The sequence below is a fragment of the Corvus hawaiiensis genome, chromosome 9 (genome assembly GCF_020740725.1).
Source record: "Corvus hawaiiensis isolate bCorHaw1 chromosome 9, bCorHaw1.pri.cur, whole genome shotgun sequence".
In the NCBI taxonomy this organism is placed as follows: Eukaryota; Metazoa; Chordata; class Aves; order Passeriformes; family Corvidae; genus Corvus; species Corvus hawaiiensis.
This window is the reverse complement of record NC_063221.1, coordinates 24,257,716-24,278,410: the sequence shown is the minus strand read 5'-3', so window position 1 is coordinate 24,278,410 and position 20,695 is coordinate 24,257,716. Positions and strand designations below refer to the sequence as shown.

The 20,695-nt window shown below is 44.6% G+C and overlaps 1 protein-coding gene across 1 annotated transcript in view; it reads left to right on the top strand.

Annotated features, from left to right (window-relative positions):
• Window positions 1-2,357: 2,357 nt before the first annotated feature.
• Window positions 2,358-20,695, top strand: part of PIK3R3 (phosphoinositide-3-kinase regulatory subunit 3) — a 32,266-nt gene continuing 13,928 nt past the window's right edge. Inside the window, exons 1-3 of the mRNA XM_048312301.1 lie at window positions 2,358-2,683; window positions 17,559-17,670; window positions 19,975-20,073. Of these exons, the coding sequence (XP_048168258.1) occupies window positions 2,578-2,683; window positions 17,559-17,670; window positions 19,975-20,073 (317 nt within the window). The 5' untranslated portion in view covers window positions 2,358-2,577. The remainder of the gene's footprint in view (window positions 2,684-17,558; window positions 17,671-19,974; window positions 20,074-20,695) is intronic.

Here is a 20,695-nt window from a genome sequence, read left to right as displayed (position 1 = left end):
AGCTGGAGCTGATATATGGTATCAGCTCAATAATTTAATTTAAAAATTAGAAAAAGGAATCGTATCTGGTTATCGTGGATTAATCAGAGTTTGCGGATGGGTTTATAAAATTAATTTATATACAGTGAGTGACTTGAATCAAAGCCCTGTGCTCCTTTGCAGCTGTCCATCCCTCAAGAAGCTCTGTTCCTGGAGCAGGCTGCTCTCAGTTGCTTGCTGTGGAAGTTGTGATACATCAGCAAACTTCAGATCTTCCCTCATACTCTTCCGTCGGGTACGGCCTTTCAGTTATTCAGTGCCGCAGTCACCCTAAGGTTCAGCCAAGCCAGGAGGGTGTTTTCAGGAGCTGCTACCTAATGCCACAGCAGGACAAATTATTCGTCACTTGCTGTTCCACGCTTTGAAGTGCAAATAAAGCAGGCAACTTCAGTGCTGGGTTTTCCAACATTCCCTGACATCTCCACAGCAGATCAAGGTGTTGTCCATCTTTGTGCCTGTGACACTGGTTGGGAGTCTCAGGAAGGGACTTTTCCTTAATTTCTCAGCAGCAGCCTTTCTCTAAGGATGCTTTGCCGCGCTAAAACCGAGGCTGAGTGCCGAGCTGGCTGCACTTCTGCCTCCTGCCAGTGCCTGCGGGCTGTGGCTGCCCATCGGGATGTGGCTGCCAGGCAGGCTGAGGTTCCATTTCGGGTGTGTTTGCAGCTCAGACTTAGCCCAAACCCTGTGAGAGGCAGACATCCAGTTTGGTGCCTTTTCCTGTGGGTTTTGTTTTTCCTTTTTTTTCCCCCCGCTGGTTATGCCACTAGAAAGCGCGCCGGATTTTTCTCGGGGGTCACACTCCTTACCGATGGTGCCCTCTGAAACGGTCAAGGTATTAGGTGGATTACGTGGCTAACACAGCGGGCAGCTGCCACGGCCCTGGCAGAGGAGGGAGGAGAGCCCATGTTCGTGGCCAGTGCAGAGGCTGAGGGGTCAGCCAACACAGGCTCCCGCAGGGGATGTGGCCAGCGGCTTCACCTGCACAGGGTCTCCTGTGCCCGGGTCTCCCGCAGGCCCCATGCCCACAGGGCGGCCGGCCCGGGCTGGAGAGTGGCAGGGAGACCCGGCGCTGCGGCGCACCAGCTCGGGGCGGGGGCAGCACCGCCGGGGGTGCGGGCAGGAGGTGTTTCCCCAGGGGCAGCGCTGGGGCCGGCGGTGTCGGGGAGCGACTCAGCCGGGGAGCGACTCAGCCGGGGAGCGGGGCCGAGTCACCCCGCGCCCGCCGAGCCCCGCTCTCGCCTCAGCGCTCGCCTTCCTTTGTCCCGCTTAGTAACCGGCGCTCGCGGCCAATCGCCATCGAGCCGGCCGGCCCCGCCGCGCGCTGATTGGCTGGGCAGCCCGCAGCCCTCTGCCAATCCCGGCGCCCGCTGCTCCCTCAGACAAAGGCAGCAGCTCTGGCAACTGCGCTCCGCTCCCCCCGCCCCCCGCGCGTGCTCCGCGGCAGCGGCCCCTTGGCGGCCGGCCAGCCAGGGGACCTACCACCTCCGCTGCTCGCCTCAGAACAGGGGGGCACTACGAAAAGGCGTCGAGAAAAGTGACGAAAGCGAGCCGGGTAGAAGTTAGAAAAGAGAGGAAGCAGATTTTTATTGTGCCGTAAGCTTTCTGTGTGGGTGTGCCTCGCCGGCGCTAAGAGGGATGTTTCCCCTTTATGTCTTTATTTTTTTTGCCCACCCCTCCCTCCGCCTCGTGGAAGCGGTCCCTCACACACATACCCGTTCACCTCCAAGGGGTTAAAAAGCCGGCGCGAAGCCCCGCCCCCTGGCGCCGGGGGGGGCGTGGCCCGGTCCTCGGCAAGAGGCGGGTGGCGGTGGCCGGGCCCCTCAGAGCCGCTTAAAATGTCACCGAGCGCGGCCGCCCCGAGCTTGGTCCCGCCGCCCGCCACTGCCGCCCGCCGCCCCGCGCCGCCAGCAGGGCACGGTGGGCCCCGCCGCGGACCGCCCGCCCGCCGCTGAGCCCCGCGCACCCAGCCCCGCCGGCGCGCACCGCACCGCGGGCATAGCGCCGCCCGCCCCGCTCGGGCTCCGCGCCTGCCCGTATTGTTGCCCGCCGCCGCTGCCTCCTTTCTCGTCCTCCGCCGGCGGAAAGAATTCATCCAGAGACTGAAATCGCCCCTTTTTATCCGCTGCTCGCCACCATCCCCCCGCTTTCCTGCGGGGGGCTTGTTTGGCTTGTGTTTTAAAAATACCCTGAAAACGGCGATTTTTAGAGAGAATTCAGGAAAGTGGCTTTTCTGTGGAAAGGTGTCTTTTTAAACAAAAAGAAGCACTCTCTCTGTATATATTATATATATAACTACCTATCTTTAGTTCCTGCAGGGCAGCTGCTGCGGTGACTTGCGTGGAGGTTTTTTTTTAAGTTTAATTTTGCGATTTTAATTTTTTTTTTCTTTTTGCTAAAAGTGTTATTTTAGAGCGAGGTGGATTCTTCTCGGCTTTGTTTTCTTTTTTTTTTTTTTTTTTTTCTTCCCCCCCACCTCTCGATTAAAAGCCGAGCTATCCAACCTCTTATTTCTAACCCTGCCTGGACTTGGCTGTCGCGATGTACAACACGGTGTGGGATATGGACCGCGATGACACGGACTGGAGGGAAGTGATGATGCCCTATTCCACTGAGCTGATATTTTACATTGAAATGGACCCTCCAGGTAGGGAGCCGAAGCCTGCGAGCTGCCCCCGCACCCCTGGCAGCGGCTCGGCGGCTGCCGTCCATCCCTGCCCTCACTCCTCCTGCAGACTTTTCCCTTTTAAAATAAAAGGAGAGGGGGAGGGGGGGGGGTGGGAAATTAATATCTGTAGTTAAACTTTGTGTAAACTTTCCAGGGACTTGAGCTCGCTGTCTCCTGGGCAAAGTATTTTAATACTGGGGGTTTTTTTGTGGGGGAGGTGGGAGGATAAGAGCAATTTATGGTGCCTTTTGGGAGATGGAAGGAGGTAGGAGGAGGAGAGCTGGTCGCAGCCCCTCTCTCGTGTCTCCTTTTTTAAAAGCCTTTATCGAAAAGCGTATATTTCGGCTGTATTCGCTCCTAGAGGAGCTCTTTTATTATCCTCTTCACCTGTGTGCCTTTATGTGCCTGTAACACTTTGATGGTGGTGATTTACCCACCTCCATTCAGTTCCAGTTTAATCGCTTTTACAGTCTCCAAGACCCTTTTCTCCCCAGCTCTCTTCCAGCAGTGACAGATGAGGTGGTCGCTGGGTTTTGGTGGAGGGGGGATAATACTTGGGAACAGGCTGGAATCCATCCCTGGAGGCACAGTTACTTTGATAACACGTAAAAACCTTGTTCAAAAGGATTTGATGCACTTTCTCTTCCCTCCCCCCTCCATGGATTGCTAGTGCTGAAAATGGGGAAATGTATTATCCTTCGCTTGCCTGAAGTTTTTGATGGGACAAAAAGTTTCTTTTGTGTCTGAAGAGGGAGGGAAGGCTTGTGAGGAGGAGAGGTTGAGCCTTTCTTTGGTAATGAATTAAAGTAAGCATAAATGGATACTGGTGAAACTGTATCTATACCTGTAAGAGTCAAACAGGCTGAAGCAGTAAGGTAATTGAAGGGCCTTTATCTTCTCAGGTCTCTGATCTGTACAGCCAGAAGGTACAGTAAAATATGCACCAAAAGTGTTAGCCTGCAGAGAAATTGATAGCAAATAAGTACTTCCAAGTGGTGTCTTTTATGGGGCATGTACTTTCAGAATGTGCTTTTCAACCTGTGCCTGAATCGTGGCATGTGTCTGCAAGTGTGGTTTATTCTCTTTGTTTCAGCACAGTGAGCTGTGTTTTTCTCTCTGGAGGTATGTGGTACTTTAATTAAAACAGGAGGAGGTGATCATCCTGAGATTTTTGGATCACAAGGACCTGTACTTGCTTCCTTTGGTAACTCTGACACTTTAAAAATGGGACAGATCTCTCAGACACCCAATACTGTCCACTACTCGTTAAATTCTTGCATACCTGACACTACCTATTTTTAGATGTTACTCCTGAAAGCCTAAAGTTCAGTCAAGTCACTTTGCTTCTGTGAATTTTAAAGGATATCTTTCTTGTAAATGCTTTCGATTTTTTACTATTCATGAGGTAAGTATTTGTGTGTGCTTGTATCAAATGAACAAAAACCCAAGTCCCATTGTAGGTGACTTAAAGCAATTAGTGTGGGGTTTTTATTTAAAAAAAAAATAAAGCCCCTTGAATGGCTTAGTACAAGGAGGCTGCTAAAAGGGGCTGGACAAACTGAACTGGTCAGAAAACAACTTTCCAGTGTTTCTGCAGGAATTTGGCCATGCAAAATTTTTAGGAAGCCTTTCAAAGTTTACATTAAGAAGCAGCTCTTCTATCATTACTAATGCCAGTGCTTCCATCATTGGAGCCTTCTTGTCAGGGATCAAGGCTCTGCACAGTCCAAACACCAGTTAGCAAAAGGACTTAGTGTTACAGGCTGATCCCTGAAGTGTTCAGTAACTTTATCTTTCATATTTTTAAACTAGATGAGCCAGAGCTGGAAGTGATGCATGGGATAATCCCCATGTGTATGTCCTGATTTTGTGGAACTGCAGTTTTTAAATTGCAAGGGGAGGGAGGGAGACTGTGGCAGAGGGGGTCTGCTTTCTCCCTGTCCAGAGGCAGGGTGGGAAAGTGTTTTCTGGCCTGGGATGATAGGTCATCCCTAAGGGGAGTGTGGAGGAATTCATTTGGAAGGCTTAAACACTCGGCATGCCTTGGGATAAAGTCACTGCGTTTGCACCCGGTAACAACCACAGCTCCATTTGGCCCACTTCCAACAAAAATTTGTGAAGGTTTTCGGTGCAGCATTCCCGGCGCGGTGGCCGGAGCTCCTGGGAGGCTGAGTGGTGGCAGCGTTCCCTCGGCAGCGCCCAGAGCAGTGATGTGCAGCCCCGCTGCCGAGGCAGCCCGAGCGCTCTTTTGTTCCCGCAACTTGAGCGGAGAGATCCCCGCTTGGGTTTTGTGCCGCAGCACCGGGCACTGGCGGATCCCGGGAGCCAAGTGTCTGGGCTCACGCATGAGTGCCCCTGATTACATTTTACTGCGTCCAAACTTGAGGCAGAAGACAAAAGCAAGGTGAACATAATGTGCGGTGTCACCCGTGACCTCCGAGCCGAGGGTGGGGATACTGTTTCTCGTTAAAGGCCAGCAGACCTTTAATTTATCTTGGCAGGCCGTCTTAATACCCACCTTAGCGTTGCCCAATAATAATGCAGAAATAAAATCTGGTGATGGCAGGCAGCCTGCAGCGCAGCCAGAGCTTCTGTCAGGCCTCAGTGCACCTGCACCAGCTTATCAGTGTGCTCATGTTTGCTGTTCAGGGCTGTAGGTGTAAATGGATGTTCAGAGCAGGTCCTGGAGCCTCTCTGCTACAAGGTTTGCTCTAAAGTTCAGAAATAAAAATAATAACACATCTCTCTCACTTGAGTTTTTCACAACTCAAGCAGAGGCAGTCAGGTAACAAGGGACTGACTGCAAGCTTTCTGCTAGGCTTTAATCCATCCTAAACGTAGGAGTAGGACAGTTTTCCCAAACAGAGTGGTGGAACTAGGGATTCAGCTCTGCCAGCCTCACAAAGCATAATTTAGAGCAGCACAACTAACACAGGAGCCACTGTGGTGACAACCAGCAGGGTGACTCCTGTTACCTCCTGCTTTTTCCTTCTGCTTACATTTTGTTTTGCATTTATACATGCACCACTGGCATAAGGGAGGATCTCTTTGTGGCAAATAATACTACATGCAACAAATAACTTTCAGTATCTAAAGACACAACTGGGACCATCAGTTGCATATAGCTAACGTAGCAGCTTCTCAACTTTCTGATGATGGATTAAGTTAAAGTGTTGTGGCTGTAGCAGCATTGTGTGCTGGCTCTGGCATTAGGGAGCTGTCAGGGGTTCACTCCTATGTTTGTTGTTGCTGTGGGTCTTGCTGTCTGAAAAGACAAGAAAATAGGTTCTGGGTTGAATTTAGTTTATTTGACAATACCAGTTTAGGTCTGCAAAAAAGTTGTTACTGCCAGAAGTTTTTGAACAGAGGATTTCAAATTGACTGCAGAAGTTACCAGAGTATCTGAAGTACCACTACCTATGTATTGCCTCACTTTTATTTAGTAGGGCTAAGCAATGTCTTTCCTTCTGTAGATCTGGGATATGTTATCAGTTGTGTTGATGATAAAATGTGTAATCACTGAATACATTTTGTCACAGTTGGATGAAAATCAGTAAGAGTGTTCTGCTGGGATTTCTGATACAGATGTCAGCAAAGATATTTGGCTCAACTACAAATTAGAGGTTAGTTTCCTTTGGGTGGCTTATGAAGAAAACCACAAGTTTAAGGTAGGCTTCTAGTGCAGAATGGGCTCTATGAACAAATAGTACAATAACTCTTTGACCTAAAGCTATATGGAAGCTGCCTGTTTGAACCCTGAAATATGACCAACTACATTTATAACTTGATCCAGCTGTCTTTTTCAAGAACAGTACTTTGCCTTGCCTCATATGCTGTAACAATGCAGTTGCTACAAAATCTTTTGATAATTAGGTGGGGGGAGCACTAATCTATGGGCTGCTTAGTTTAGTCTTTGTAGAAGCAGCACTGCCAGTGTATGAGTGAGACAAGTATTCAAGGGAAAAACTGTATTTATTCATTATAGTTTCTATTTCCTTCTCATATATAATTTGACAACCCTTATTTTAGGGGAGCGATCCTATAATTGTAATTTGGAAAACACAGGGTTCCAAGCTCAAGGGCAGTGTTTACTGGGATACCAGGCGTGCTGTATCATTATCAGTGTTACAGTGGAAACTGGATGTGGCTTCTTGAATTGGGTTTGTGGTACACAGTAGCCAGATGTAGGTGATCACTGCCTGTCTATGCCTGACTAGTTTTCCAGTGGGAGAACAGATGCAAATTTGAATAGCATTGTCAGTGTTGTCCTTCAGCTTATCTGAACTGACTTCAGAAGCTTATCAAAGAAAAGTTCTGTTCTTACACATCTTAAAAAAAAAAAAAAGTTCTACTAGGGCATGTATTCAAAACAACAGCACTGTAGCTTCAACTGTATTTTTTGCAAATTTAAGTCTTGCTGGAAATTGTATTTAAAAAAAAGTAGATGTTTGGGATTGAGAGTTGCCTTATTACAGAAGGGAAGTTTGTGCGGGCTGATTTGGGGTAGAGCAGGGAGTAAATAAGGCTCAGTCACTGTATTCTGCATATCTGGGAAAATGGTTTGGATTCAAGTCTCAGCTCCTGTGAAGACAGTGGTGTGAATTGCTTATACTCTGTTCTTGTTAACACCTAGATTTCTCTACTAGCCTTTTCATTTAATGACTGCTGTAACAATTTTTTACTTCTGATTGCATTTTTAGGCTTGCTTTTGCATTCCTTGCATTTCGTTTTCATTTTGATGGCTCTAACTGTTAAAGAATATCACTCATCGGCTTTCAATTAAATACATGACCACAAAAAATAGCATCATTAATAGAAAGTGAAATGCTGTTTTGCTTGAGGTGAGAGAGCCTTCTTTAAAAGGCTAACATTTGTGTTTATCGCTACATTTTTAGATTATGTAGAAGTAGTTGGGAGCAGGAAGGTTTGCTAATAGGAGTTGTTCAGCTTTGTTCTGTAAAGCTATAGGTTCATGCAAACTAAAACATGAGGGGACATCTGAGAAGAAACCAAGCTCTTCAACATGTGTTTTTGCAGCAAATGTTATTTCTGCAATTGTTGTTCCAAACAATTTTGTGTATTGCATGATTCCTGAAAGGAGTTAATCATGGTGTTGCTTCTGTTTCACCTGTTTAAAAGGAGAAAACTCTTCCCAGAGTTTCCTGCGGGGGCTATTGCTTTCTCAAGCAGCAGAGTTGACTTCTTTCTTTGCCATTGCCTGCATGATTATCTTATTCCAGTCTAAAGCTATTTGGGCTTATCTTTGCTCTACAGCTTGGGAAAACAGAGGCATAGCTGGTCATATGCATCTACGCCCAGGACTGAACACAGTTGGGTGCCTTACATCACCTCACGTTGGTTGTTTAGTGAGTCACTTTTTGGGCAGAGAGCTGGAGAAGCATAAAGAATACATTTATCAGCATGCCCTGTGTGTTTTAAAGCTTAGGCTTTATTATTGTCAGAAAGACTGTTAACTGTGTTGAAACAGGTTGCTGTAAAACTTTAGTCCCATTAAAGCAATAGGTGTGCTCTAGCTGGATTTTTTTGGAAAACTCATTTTTGTAAAGTAGGTTGCTGAGTAATGCTTAAGGAACAATCTCTGCTCATGTTCTAAGTGCCCCTATGGAAATGAGTCAGATTGTCTTTTTTTCTTCTGCTTTTTATCTCATTTCTTCTGACAGGTTAAAGTCTGCACAATAGCTAAGTAAGCAAGAATTCACTTCTCCACATAATATAAACTACAGCAATGAGCTGGTCCTGGGTCCCCAATCAGTGTGAGTGGATGTAACTTCTTTAGAAAATATTTTCATTGTCGTTCCTGTTTGCTGTGTCCTCCGTTCAATAGACAAAGATTCTGCCATGTTCCAGTGCATACATTCCAGTCTCTTAAGCTTTTCTAGTTCTCAAGGAAAGTGTCTATATACAGGGAGCTTTACAAGGATTCATACAGTACAAAAAAAAGGCAAAGTGCAGGTGGTGCCTCTTGTAGCCCTTTCCAAAAAGGACTCCAGCTGCCCTGCTGAACACCAACCAGCTGCCTGGTGAATCCTGATGCCGAAGCACAATGAGCTCTTAAGCTTTCCTGTGGCTGAACAGGATCCAGGATCTTCACTGGCTTTGAGTCCAGCAGCACACTCAAGATGGATGCCTTCCATCCAGAGCGCTTTGAAAAAGGAGATGAAATACTTCAACTGCTTCAGGCTGTGGCTGCTTCCAGCATTCACCCAGACTGTACCAGTTTTTGTGATTTTAATGGTAGTTCATAGGAGTGTTACTTCTAAAAGCAGATATCCCTGAAGATGACACATAGTTATCTAGAAATGGCTTCAAAAACATCACATTTCTCTGCACAAAAGTTGGTGGGTTTGGAAGAATTATAAAAGTACCAATCTGTTCCTTATCCCGTTAATATTGTTTGTTCTTTTGCTACAAAATAACTTGACTTTTGGTTCAGTGTCACTTTGTGACTCTTGTATTTCAGGTCAGGTTTCTCCTTCCAAACATAAACCTGTTTCCTTTTACTAGCTACAGTTTACTCTCTGTTTCTTCCTCTAACCCTTGAAAGAAGAAAATCTACTGGAGCCATTTTTTCAGGTTTTTACCTTCTGTAGCCTCCCCCTAACTTTGTCTCTGGAGTCCCTAAAATCTGATGCTGCACACAATCATATTTTCTTTCGGAGGAATTCTTTCCTTCCTTGCATGCCTCCCCTTAAAAAACCCAAACAAAACACCTGAAGGCACAGCTGCTGCAATGGAGTTCAAGAAAATTTGCTGTAATGGGGGAACTTGGCTCACTGTTGACATGTGAGGCTTTCTGAGTGTGGGCAGTAGGGCTTGCACTCAACACCTATCCCAGAAAAATGTCTTAGAGGTAAAATGAATGAGAAGGTCTTTGACAGTGTTATGCCTGTAAGTTCTGTTGTCTGTTATAACCTGAATTTGTACATTGCAACTGAATTTCCCAGGCTGTCAGTACTCCTGCTGCTCTGCCCTGTGTAGCCATCCTGGGGACATTGTCAGAATCTACATCACTGGTCCTCAAGGAACTGCTCCCAAGTGTCAAATTAGAAGTCTTTGGTGGTTTTGGCTTTGTTACCCCGATTCGTCTCCTGTTTCCAAGAGTGCCTCTTGAAGGATACAAGGCAGCTTGAATAAATGAGATGAGTGTTTAAGATCCTTTCAGTTTTGAAGGGTACAGTACAGTCTCACTGATAATTTTTGGGGCAGTGAGAGAAGTCAAGCTGCTGCTCTGAAATGGATTTCATTAAAATGCTTTGAAGATCACTGTGTACTGAGTAAGGAGATTGAATCTGAGCATGAGCAATGGCCAGGCTTGACTATTCTAGGTCTGCTCTGAATCTCCCCTTCTGCTGTAGGCACTGCGTGGGATCCCAGGGATTGGGACTTCTGCCTCAGTGGAGCTTCCTTCAAGATTAAGGTTCTTAAAAAAGATGACTCATGACAAAGTGTACAACAGATTTCCTCTGAATACTTTTCTACCTTCAAATTCTCCTGGATTCTTGATTTAGAAATGCACCTTTTGATCTTGATTTAGATGGCTCGCTCTTAGCAATTTAGACGGTGTTGAAATATTTGTACTTGGTAACTAGAAAATGGTTTGACACAGCACAAGGACAGGTACTGTATGAGGAACAGTTTTACATACTGCTTTGAAAGATTGGAGCTAGTGGTAAGCTGAAATAAAATGCTGCTTAGAGCAGCAAGAATCATATGCATTTGCAGCTGTATTACTATTATTTTTAAATAGCCTCTTGTGCAGTAAACTTCTCAGTAGCACCAATTATTTCTGTGAATTGGATCCCCTGTGAGGTTTGTACTTGACATCTGGACAGATATTTAGTCTTTGAAATACCTGGGGAAAACAGCCCTGAGCTGTTTTTATTTAAATTATTTATTGTTTAAAATTAGTTATTATTTAAAAGATCATCTTTTGGCTTCGGTATATCCCCTAGCCATAGCTGTCATTGCTTGGGCCTGACTTCATTCTCTCTCTTCCACAATGAAAAGCCAGTTCTTTGTTCTCGATTGCTGTAGTTCTTTGCTTATCCTGAATTTTGTGTTTTCCTTGCTCATATCAAAATATCTGTTCCCACATATTGACCAAAGAGTACTTTTAATAGTGGTTTGAAGACTCCGCCTGTGGAGGAGTAAAGAATATGCTGTGGTGTTTCTTCTGTGAAGGCAGATGAGGAGCTGCTTTAGTTAGAAAGCAAAAAGGAGAAACTCCTTGCGCTTTACATTTACTTTTGCTGTATAGTCTTCTAGACCTGACATTGTAAAGTACAATGTTCTTGTTGAATATCTGAAATTTTCATGGCAATAAAATGTCTGTCATGGACTTTCATCCAGAGTTGGCAAAAGCCTGGGCCTGCTGTCTGCATGATAAAATTATTCCTTCCTTGTGTGAGCCGGGCATGTGATGCTGGTAGTGATAATCTCTGAGTGATAAAACATGGCAAAAGTTCTAAAACCTCTCCAGTTTATTGGGAGTGTGCTAATTATGCCTGGTAGGTGGAAGAGGACTTGCCCTTTTTATCCTTCTCATGTTAATTTTGGGGCAGTCACCTCAGCCCTGTTGATTATGGAACCTCTGACACTACTGTAGCTTTGCAGCAGTTACACTGGGCTCTAAGTTGGAAGGAAAACTGTTTTTCTTTGGGCAGTGGAAATAATTGGGAAGCTGAGGTTTTTTTTGGCTTTGCACCTTCATGCAAAGGCTGGAATGAAGGGGAGGAGCTGTGTTTTAGTACAGAAGTCAAAGATGCCCATGTCATTTGTCTGACTGTGAGCATCTTCCATTTCTTATATCTCAGCCCATGAAGTAATAGGGCTTGCAAAGTAGTGAGAGATGCTTTTGAAATGCCCAAAGGAATGCTGAATTTGACCCAGCCTCTTCACACACTGTTGCTGTCCCCTGTTCTGCAGATGTCCCAGAGCAGATAATATTTTAACCTGTGCAGTAGCTGAGGATGCTCATGAGGAGCAGAGTGCAGCAGAAGCCTGGCAGGCTGTAGGAGGTGAAACAGTGATTGGGAGGTGTGGGAGAGGGCTGGATAGCTGGTGAGTTTTCAAACAAAACAGATCTTTATCAAAAAAGCCAATTAATCAAAACTGAAATATTTCTTAAAGGTGTTGTTTTTTATGAAAGTTCATAGAAACACAAGCAAAGCTATAATGGGAGTGTTTTTGTTGGAAGCCTGCCTGGCTTTCTGCCAACTTGTCTACTGTTTTCGGTAATGAGATATTGAAAGACTTCAATTCTTTGAATATGTCTTACTCCTTGGCATCTCGCCTATTTTGGGGGAGGAGAGTGAAAATGTGAGCATGCCTGAGGTTCTGTGGCCAGCAATAATTCCATCAAGGAGCTTCCTTTCCCATTCCCAGAGCAGTTCTCTGTGCACATTAGCTGCCCTTTGAGGAAGGGCAGCTTGGAAGGGCATCGGTGCTCAACGCTCTGCAAGAGGGGTCTTGGCAAGAGAACTGAGATGTGAAGCTGCCAAGATAATTTACCTGCCAGTGGTGGGGAATGGGCTGCTGTCAGCAGGTGTGCGTGACCCTCCTCCTTGTCAGCTGGAAAACCTCTGCAAAAGCCTGTGCTTTTTTTCACAGATGTCTTTGAGGGGTTCTCATGCAGCAGGGACGGGTACAGGACTCCCAAGGGAGGGAAAGATTTTGAGGCTTTGCCTGAAATGTGTTAGAGAAATTGAGAAGAGTGTTTGAGAAATTGAGTAAGACGGCAGAGAGCAGTTAAAGGTTGGGGAGAATTTTTCTCTTCAACAAAGCTAGCCTACATTTTCATTCCAAGTCTTCATCTATATCTCCAAAGGGAAAACCCTTCTCTCCTCAAGGACTGTGTCATTAAAATGTTAGCCAGCCTAACCACAGATTACTTGAATGTTTCCATAGCAATGACACTTTGTAGAGCTTTATATTACAGTTTGCAGGGTATCTACTGTACATCAGCCTTTTTGAAGCCGAGTAACTGTCTTGGAAATCCTCTGATCTGTTTTCTGCTTGTCACAATGTGGAGGGAGAGTAGATTGAGAGCATCAGAAAGAAGGCTAGTAAACAAGCCCGTGAAAGTGCTGAGGGACTTTAAATTGGCTTTATCAGAGTACTTGGTAGTTGTGATTATTTGTACCAGTAAGGTAGACCTAATGCTGCATTTAAACCTGCTATGCTTTTAAGTATCTGGCTTGAAGCTCTTGGAAAATACTGGAAGAAGTAAGTTGTGGAGCCATTCTTAGACTAAGTGGCATCTGCCTTAAAACTGAAAACTAGAGTTTAATTAACTGGCAGGTTGATTTTGTACACAAGTACTGCAGCCAGAGAAGAAACAGGCTGCTGGACTGGATACTGCATGGGATATAGTACTTGGAAAACTGATGCATTCTTCCTGTTTTACTCCTGAATCAGTGCCATTGAAAACCCTCACACATAAGGTTCAGTGGCTCTTAGATCATGTAAACTTGTAAAATTTTTTATTCAAAACCTGACTGCGGAATGTGTGTATCTCATTGAAGTCACAGCCTACTTCGCTGCAGTTAAATTCAGGATTAATACAGCCCACGATTTTTTACGAGGGACTTTAAAGGAAATACAGCGGCGTTGGACTTCAGACACTTGCCAGCTTTCCTACTTGCCTTGGTGTTGGAGGAGCTTTGAATTTCAGAGAGTCGAGTCAGTTAAAGTCACGAGTCGCCTTTTCAAAAAACAATTCTGCACAGTCAAGAAAGCATTCCAAAACTACCTTTGGCAGATCCCAGTCCATAGGCTTTTCTCTCTGAGGGCCTGCACAGCAGCTCTGGGAGCAGTTCAGCTGAAGATACCTGCTGGAAACGGCATGGCAGCCTTCGGGCCCTGACGTTAGCAACATCCGATCCCGCGCCTGGCACACATTGGCTGCCATGCCTCTGCTCCATCACCAGCTTGTTTTTATTTCCCCCTTCTAAGTGACACTGAGCTGGGGTTGGGATTTAGGTCAAGCTAGTCTGCCTGGGAAAGCTAGAAAGAGGGAACTAGAGTTGCTAAAGAAATTAAAGCCAGATATGCCCATGAATGCGTGAGGGAGAGCCAGTCTGCTCTCATTGCCAGGCAGTCACTGAGGGCTGAACCTGACCTTTGGAGTGTTCTCACGTGGGAGTGGAAGGGTACAACTGAGCTGTCACCTCTTGGGATTTGGAAAGATCTGTGCTCTAAAACTGTCCTAGAGACATGGCAGAGGAAGGATGCTTGTGTATCTGGTGCTAAGAGACAGTTCTTTATTAGAATGGATAGATCTGTTGTGCTGTTAATCACTTGTGATCAGTGTTCTTTCTCTCCCAGGAAAAAGGAGGCAAGAAACCATCAGGATCATTCACTTTAATCAGAGCTGGTTTAGAGATAAAGTAAAATTGTGCCTGTGGCTAGATCAGAATTGGACTCAGTGACATGGAAAGAAACACGGCTGCTCTTGAAAGTGTTCCTGTTGACTTCAAGCCAGTCTTATATTACTTTGCTCTAGGATTTTAGCTCTCTAATATTCATTGAGTAAGGTATATAAAACTGGATTATTTTGAATTTAAAATCAAAATCTGTGGACTCTTTGAGGCTCTCTGTAGCTTCTCATAGAAACAGCACAGGATTTCTCCTAGCAGCGTTGTTAGTATCATCTAGGTACTAAGTAAAAACTGTTTAAGGATGCCTCTTCTAGCTACCTATTGGGCCAGCGTTACAAGAGTGGCAGTGTGGTGGGTGCTGCTCTGTTGCACTATACTTGACATGCTGTTACAAAATATTCCCTTTGTGTCATCACAGGGACTAGGCTGTGAGGTTTTTAAACTACCTTTGTGAGTGTTCTCAGTTTGTACAGACTAAAGTCTATGGGGTGAGAGCGTAGCCAGGAAATGCTGAAATGAATGGGCATGTTGGTCTATGGGGTAAAGCAATAGCAAGAGCCTGGTTCCGTATCCAGTACAGGGGAAAATCTATTATGACTCAAAGAGCTCAAAGCATTGAAAGTAAAGAATTAGATACATAGCTCTCTGGAAACAGGATCCACCCTTGCAAATAGTTTTGTATTTTTGAAATGTGCATGCTATTAAAAAGCATTTTTCAAAAGTCTATTGTGTAAAGGACTGGCTTCCATGAGTCAGGTTTTACAGGAACTGGTCCAAGCCTTATTCTTCTCCCTGAAATAATTTCCTTCCAGTTTTCTCATGCAGAATGAAGTTCCGTAGGCAACCTCCTGATAGTGAGAACTGATATCTGCCTATTAAGGGAAAGGAGAAACTCCCACTTGTAGTAGGGACACTTGGTGTAATGTATAGTGCTCTGTGTCCAAACTCCCATTCCTTACCTTTCTCGTCTTCCTTAGTTTGCTTTTCTGTACCCAGTGCTTTGGAGTGAGCCTAACAAAGCTGCTAAATAATCCCACAGTGTATAAACGAGCAAGACTTAATCTTACAAGGAGGGCTAGAGAAGTATTCAAGTACTCTAGAGAACACTTGAAAGCCTCTTCTGGAAATCCCCTATTAACAGTGTAAAACAGGCTTTTAACACTGTAAAATACATTGGAGTTTTTGATACGTCCAGGCCTTAATTTGAAAGACCCAGTGAAATAATTGCAGGTGCTGGTATAGTTTTCTAAGAACTCTCTGCACTCTTGTATGTTTATTATGTAAAACTTAATATGCTTTTCGATGACTCAGAGCCTGCAAGAGATTCTGGAGTGGGTCAGAACATCTACAGGTTTTCTGAACTCAAATTTACTGTCACTGATGAGACTCAGAACTGCTGTAGCTGTCTTGTCCCAGGTGAGATGTTGGGAGCAGGCAGGACCTGAAGACATTTTTTAATTCAGGAATTTTGAATGGGGGAGATGGAACAGCACAGTGAATGCAATTGATGCTACAGGCTTAGCCTGGATATATATTCCTATGACCCTGGATGGGGTGGGAGCTTCAAGCAAAGTAGGGTTGGAGCCGTGTCTTACTCTCAATGGTGCTTTGTGCGAATACTTGTGTGCTACACAAACAACCGTAGTAGTTGAGCTAGGAATAACTGAAGCTTCCTAACCAGGAAGCTACTTCACTGAATCCGAAGGTTTTCACCTTCCTTTTACAACAAGACCTGTTATTGCCTCACTAGATGTGTGCACACCTGAAAGTTCCCAGCTCACCCCATAAAAAGAACCTGTATGCTACGGTTTAATGCTCGGTCCCACAGAATGAATGCTGCTATCTGAATCAGGTGTTTGGTCAGCAACCCCAGGGTGCAAACGTCTGGGTCAAGGTTCAGATTTAGTTTAGATTGGCTCAATTAAAGCATCTACTGGTTTGTCAGAGAACAGTGAAGTTACTGTGTTGGATATTCAGCCTGAAATGGTATTTGGAACTGCAGTTAGAAGCCTGTTTTCTCTTCTTTAATGTGGGGGGTGTGGCTCAGAGGTGAGCAGATGGATGGTGCCAAGTAGCACACCTCTCAGTGCTAAGCCATTCCATGCTGGAGATCAAAATCTTCTTTCTGCTGCCTTTATTTGTGTTTCTGTGTGTACGCAGGGATTGTGCATCTGAAAGATGGCTGTTGTCACTGTGTCAGGCCTGCTCGCTGGTGCTTGTGTAATCTGATGGTGAGGGCACAGGGCTGGGAGCACAGATGTTCAGGGTCTGACTTAGAAATGTGCTAGCAGCAAATCAATGTGTGTAGCTACTTTCTTACTCTGAATGTGAATGTGACCTGTCCCTCTATAAAACAGTCTCACGAAATGCCTAAAAAATGCTCAGTTTCAGTGGCAATGTTCTTGATGAAGCATCCAGTCTTTGCGAAATAGGGGAGAGCACTCAGGACACTTTCCCAAAGAAAATAAGAAAGAAAATGTATCATACATTTCTGTTCACAGACCTGTCTCTCCCAGTACATGAATGTGCCTGTGGCTGCTGAATTACTAATTCAGGGCTTACAGTCAGGTTCGTGATAAAGTTGTTTGAGCAAAAACTGGCCAAACAGAAAACAGCTTTGGTGTCTTGTATGCCCTTACATTGTGTAACCTATTTTGAGAATGGAAGTAAAAGCATGTTTGCCATGAATTCAGGATAGGGGAATTCTGGGCAGGTATGCACCAGACCTGCAGGTGTGCAGTTCTGCCTGTGTATTGGGCATCTGTAGCATCCCCTTTCCTGTGGTAAACACTTGAGCTATGCAAAGTGGTGCAGGCACTCTAAAAGTTATCTAACATCCCCTGTCCCCTTCCCTTACCACCTCATGTTCTGTAGTAGTCAAAGAGTCACAGCCTTTGTTCCAAACAGGAGCCTGAATGACAAACCCAGTGCGCAGCATGAACCTCGGGTCTGTGACAGATACAGCCCTGCCCAGCCACCACTGCTCTCTAGCAGTGTTTTTCCCTCTGAAGAGTTCACCTGTTTGCTCTTGTGGGTTGGCTTCAGGACTGGTGATGCCTGAGCAACTGGAGTTTTTCCACAGTGGTGCCCAGTGCTCTCCAGGCTGTGGCTTTCAAACACAATACACCTTTGTCATTTGTTTGGAGCTTTAGGCGGCACCTGCCCTTGTAGTCGTGCCTGCACCAGTCTTCTTTTAACAAAAACGCACATTTCCTCATACTCCTTCCTTTTCCCCTCCCTCACACAAGTGCTTGATACTAGAAAATCTGGGATCACGGTGGAACAGTTGACTTCAGACTTCCTTTATGACTACAAGTTCCATTTGGTTTGAGAGAGCTTGAAAGCTGAGTTCAAGATGCACATTTTCTCTTGTTTTTTTTACTGTCATATTGTATTAACAGTTTAGTGATTATTTTCTGCTGTTTGCCTTTCTTTAATCTGTTTTTCATTTTCAGCTCTTCCTCCAAAGCCCCCCAAACCAATGACTCCAGTCAATACAAATGGAATAAAGGACAATTCCAGTTTCTCTCTGCAGGAAGCAGAGTGGTACTGGGGGGACATCTCAAGGTAAGCAATATTGCTAGAATATATTAATTAAAATACGTTAATATATGTTGTTAAAATTAGGATAAGCCTGCCAGAATTCAAGACAAAAAGAACATGCTTATTTCAAGCAGCATTTTACAGTAGGAGAATGCTTTAGGACTATTCTTGGCAAAGCACCTAAGTGAAAGTATTCAGCTGGATTCAAGATATTTATGTTGTTGCTCCTCTGGTGCAGATATTGCAAGCCTTGGTGACAATAATTTTTGAGTTTCTAAATTTGTCCAGATACACAATCTTTAAAAAGAAGAAAAATGCTTCTGAATTCGATATTTAATAAAGTGTTGTAAGCATGCAATCCTGGAATGCATGCAGTTCAGCAAAATTTCAGTATAAAAATAATATTTCAGGATAAAAGGAATTGCATTCCTATTTTTGGTTTCTTTAACGTTTATTTAAAATTACATCTATATTAATTTCTATTACATGGCGATGTGAAAAAGAGCTCTTGCAAATGCTAACCATCACCCATCTACACTGAGCAGATGATAGAGACACATACCAAACAAATTAAGTTTTGCCTCTTAAGACAACCCTTTTCTGTGTACTTGAGAAAGTAGATGGCTTGGGTTTGGTTCAGGAAATGAAAGGCCTGTTTTTATATACTTAATTGCATAAAAGAACTGAAGTGTTCAGTCATCTCTTACCCTCTTAAGGCACTTCTGAAGAGTCTAGAATTTGGAGCTGTAAGAGGACAGGCAAGCGTGCTGGGAGTGCGATCAGGAATTGCTCAAACTTGTGCACGTAATACTTTGAAGCACTTTGGCAGATAGAGGCAAGAAGAGCGTGTTTGCCACATGAGCTCATTGACATTCTGAGAAGGGAAATAAGGTTTTCATATCTTTATTGTACCACCCTTATCTTTTTATAAAGTAAACCCTCGTAGATCTTGCTTTTGAAGGGCCTTGGCAGAGATATTTTTCTGTTAATTTTAAGTTGAAGCAGAGTGGCAAAACCTGATTACAAAACCCACTAGGCACAGTTTGTTTAAAACTGCTCAATATTGGTATCAGTTTATTGACTGTGGATTTGTCCCTCAATTAGCAGTGCCCATGATGGCAGGAGCTAATGCACTGCAAATCACATTGGAATGGCTTTATTAGATTAAAACTTGATACACGCTCATGTAAAGATGGAATTGTTTATGAGCCTGGTTTGGCAGCCAGCAGGTACAGGCTTCATCAGGCTATCAGGACAGGAGCAATGTTCTGCAGTCAAGAACTTGTGCTGAAAATTCTGTCATGAGCTCCAGGGTGCAACTTGCAGGCCCAAACTTGTAGGTCATATCTGTCCATTCAAAAAGGAGTTAACTGGATCCAGTCTGTAAAAATGGTCTGCGAGGAGTAAATGGATATGCATGTGATACTCAATAGGAGTCAGTTTTACTAACAGAATAGTTTTCAGGTAGCTAAATCAAAGCTAAGGCTATTCTTTTGTTATTCTTTTGAGTACTTTTGTTCCTTAGTATTTGAACAAAGAAACCTGCTGTTTATTTTTCTTTGTAAGGTTCAACTAGGCTTCCTACAGCACTTAAAGAATGTTGAGGCTACCTGAGAAACTTTAGTTTCCAAATGATTGTATTAAAAAGTGCTTAGGGCTTTCAAGATCTTTGAGGGAGCTGTTATAAAGTGAGATACATAATCTGGGTGAAATGCTCATAAGCAAGATGCATATCTCTTCAACTGAAATAATTTTCTTAGTGCTTACAGGTACTCACTTTCACTAAAAGATTTCTTGGTTTAGCTTAAAGCTCTGGACTGAGTGTCCTTCTGCCTCAGTTGTAAATAAGGAAAAGTTGTACTGAAGCTAGCAAGGTTGTAGTGATTTAAAAGGGCTGTCAATAAGATCAGAGTTAAGCCAACAATGAGCCTCTTGAGACTAAAACTACGCTAAACTCTAGGCACCTTTGAGCTGTGATTCTAGAGACGTGTCTTAAGAGGTCAGGTCTGGCTTCTCAAAGGGAACCTGTTCCAGTGTGGACTTGAAAACCTGAGCAGATTAAAGGGAAGGGTTGTGAACTGAGTCACAGCTGCCACTGTTGTTTAAACAGAGACTCCTTCCTAAGTGGCGGTTGACTGTAGCTACTTTTCCTTAGTGCAGCTACACAAGTTGAGACTTGCTTTAGGTGGCCTAAAAAACTTGAGAGCCTGACCGTGACAGAAGATTGAGCTATGCAGATGTTTATATTGCTGGGTCTGATGTTTCACCTGTGGCAAAGATGATCATGTCCTTAGCACTTCTAATTTTGCCTCCCTTTCCGTTCTCCAGGGAAGAAGTCAATGACAAATTACGAGACATGCCAGATGGAACATTCCTGGTGCGCGACGCATCGACCAAGATGCAGGGAGACTACACTCTGACACTGCGGTGAGCACTGAGCACTTGTGGTCCCCTCAGCAAAACCCTGAGGAGCTGTTGCCATAACAGTGACAGCCCTGGCTGTGTAAAGCTCATGTGGCTCAAGCTGAGAGATGTTCCCAGTTCTGCACATCACAGAACAAGCAAATAAAGAGCCAGGTCTGACAGTTCTACTCTTTGCATTGAGTCCTGCCCCTCACTAAACATTACCCTAAGGATCTCTGCAGGTTAGATGGGACTCAGGGAGGAGAGCTGCTTCATAGTTTCAGAACTGCTAAGGTAAAAGGTGTTTGTAAACTAGACCTTTGATTAATGGGAGAGTGTTGAATATCTTACCAGCACACAGCTCTGGAGAACTGAACACAATATCTTGGTAAAAAGAGTATCTTATGCTTTCTAATCTAAAGTTAATACTGACTTGGAGTCATGTTCTTTTCTTCATTAAAATCGTCTGCAAGTAGCAGGTTTCCCAGAGCTGCCTCAGCCCTGTCTGCTGCAGTTAGGCAGAGAGCTCCTCATGTGACTGGCCCTGGTGCCTTGCCCAGCCTCTTGCCTCTGACAGGCTCCCAAGGCTGGCTGTTAGAGGCAAGTGGGCAAGGCACAGAAGCCACAGGCCTTTGTAGCACACCCT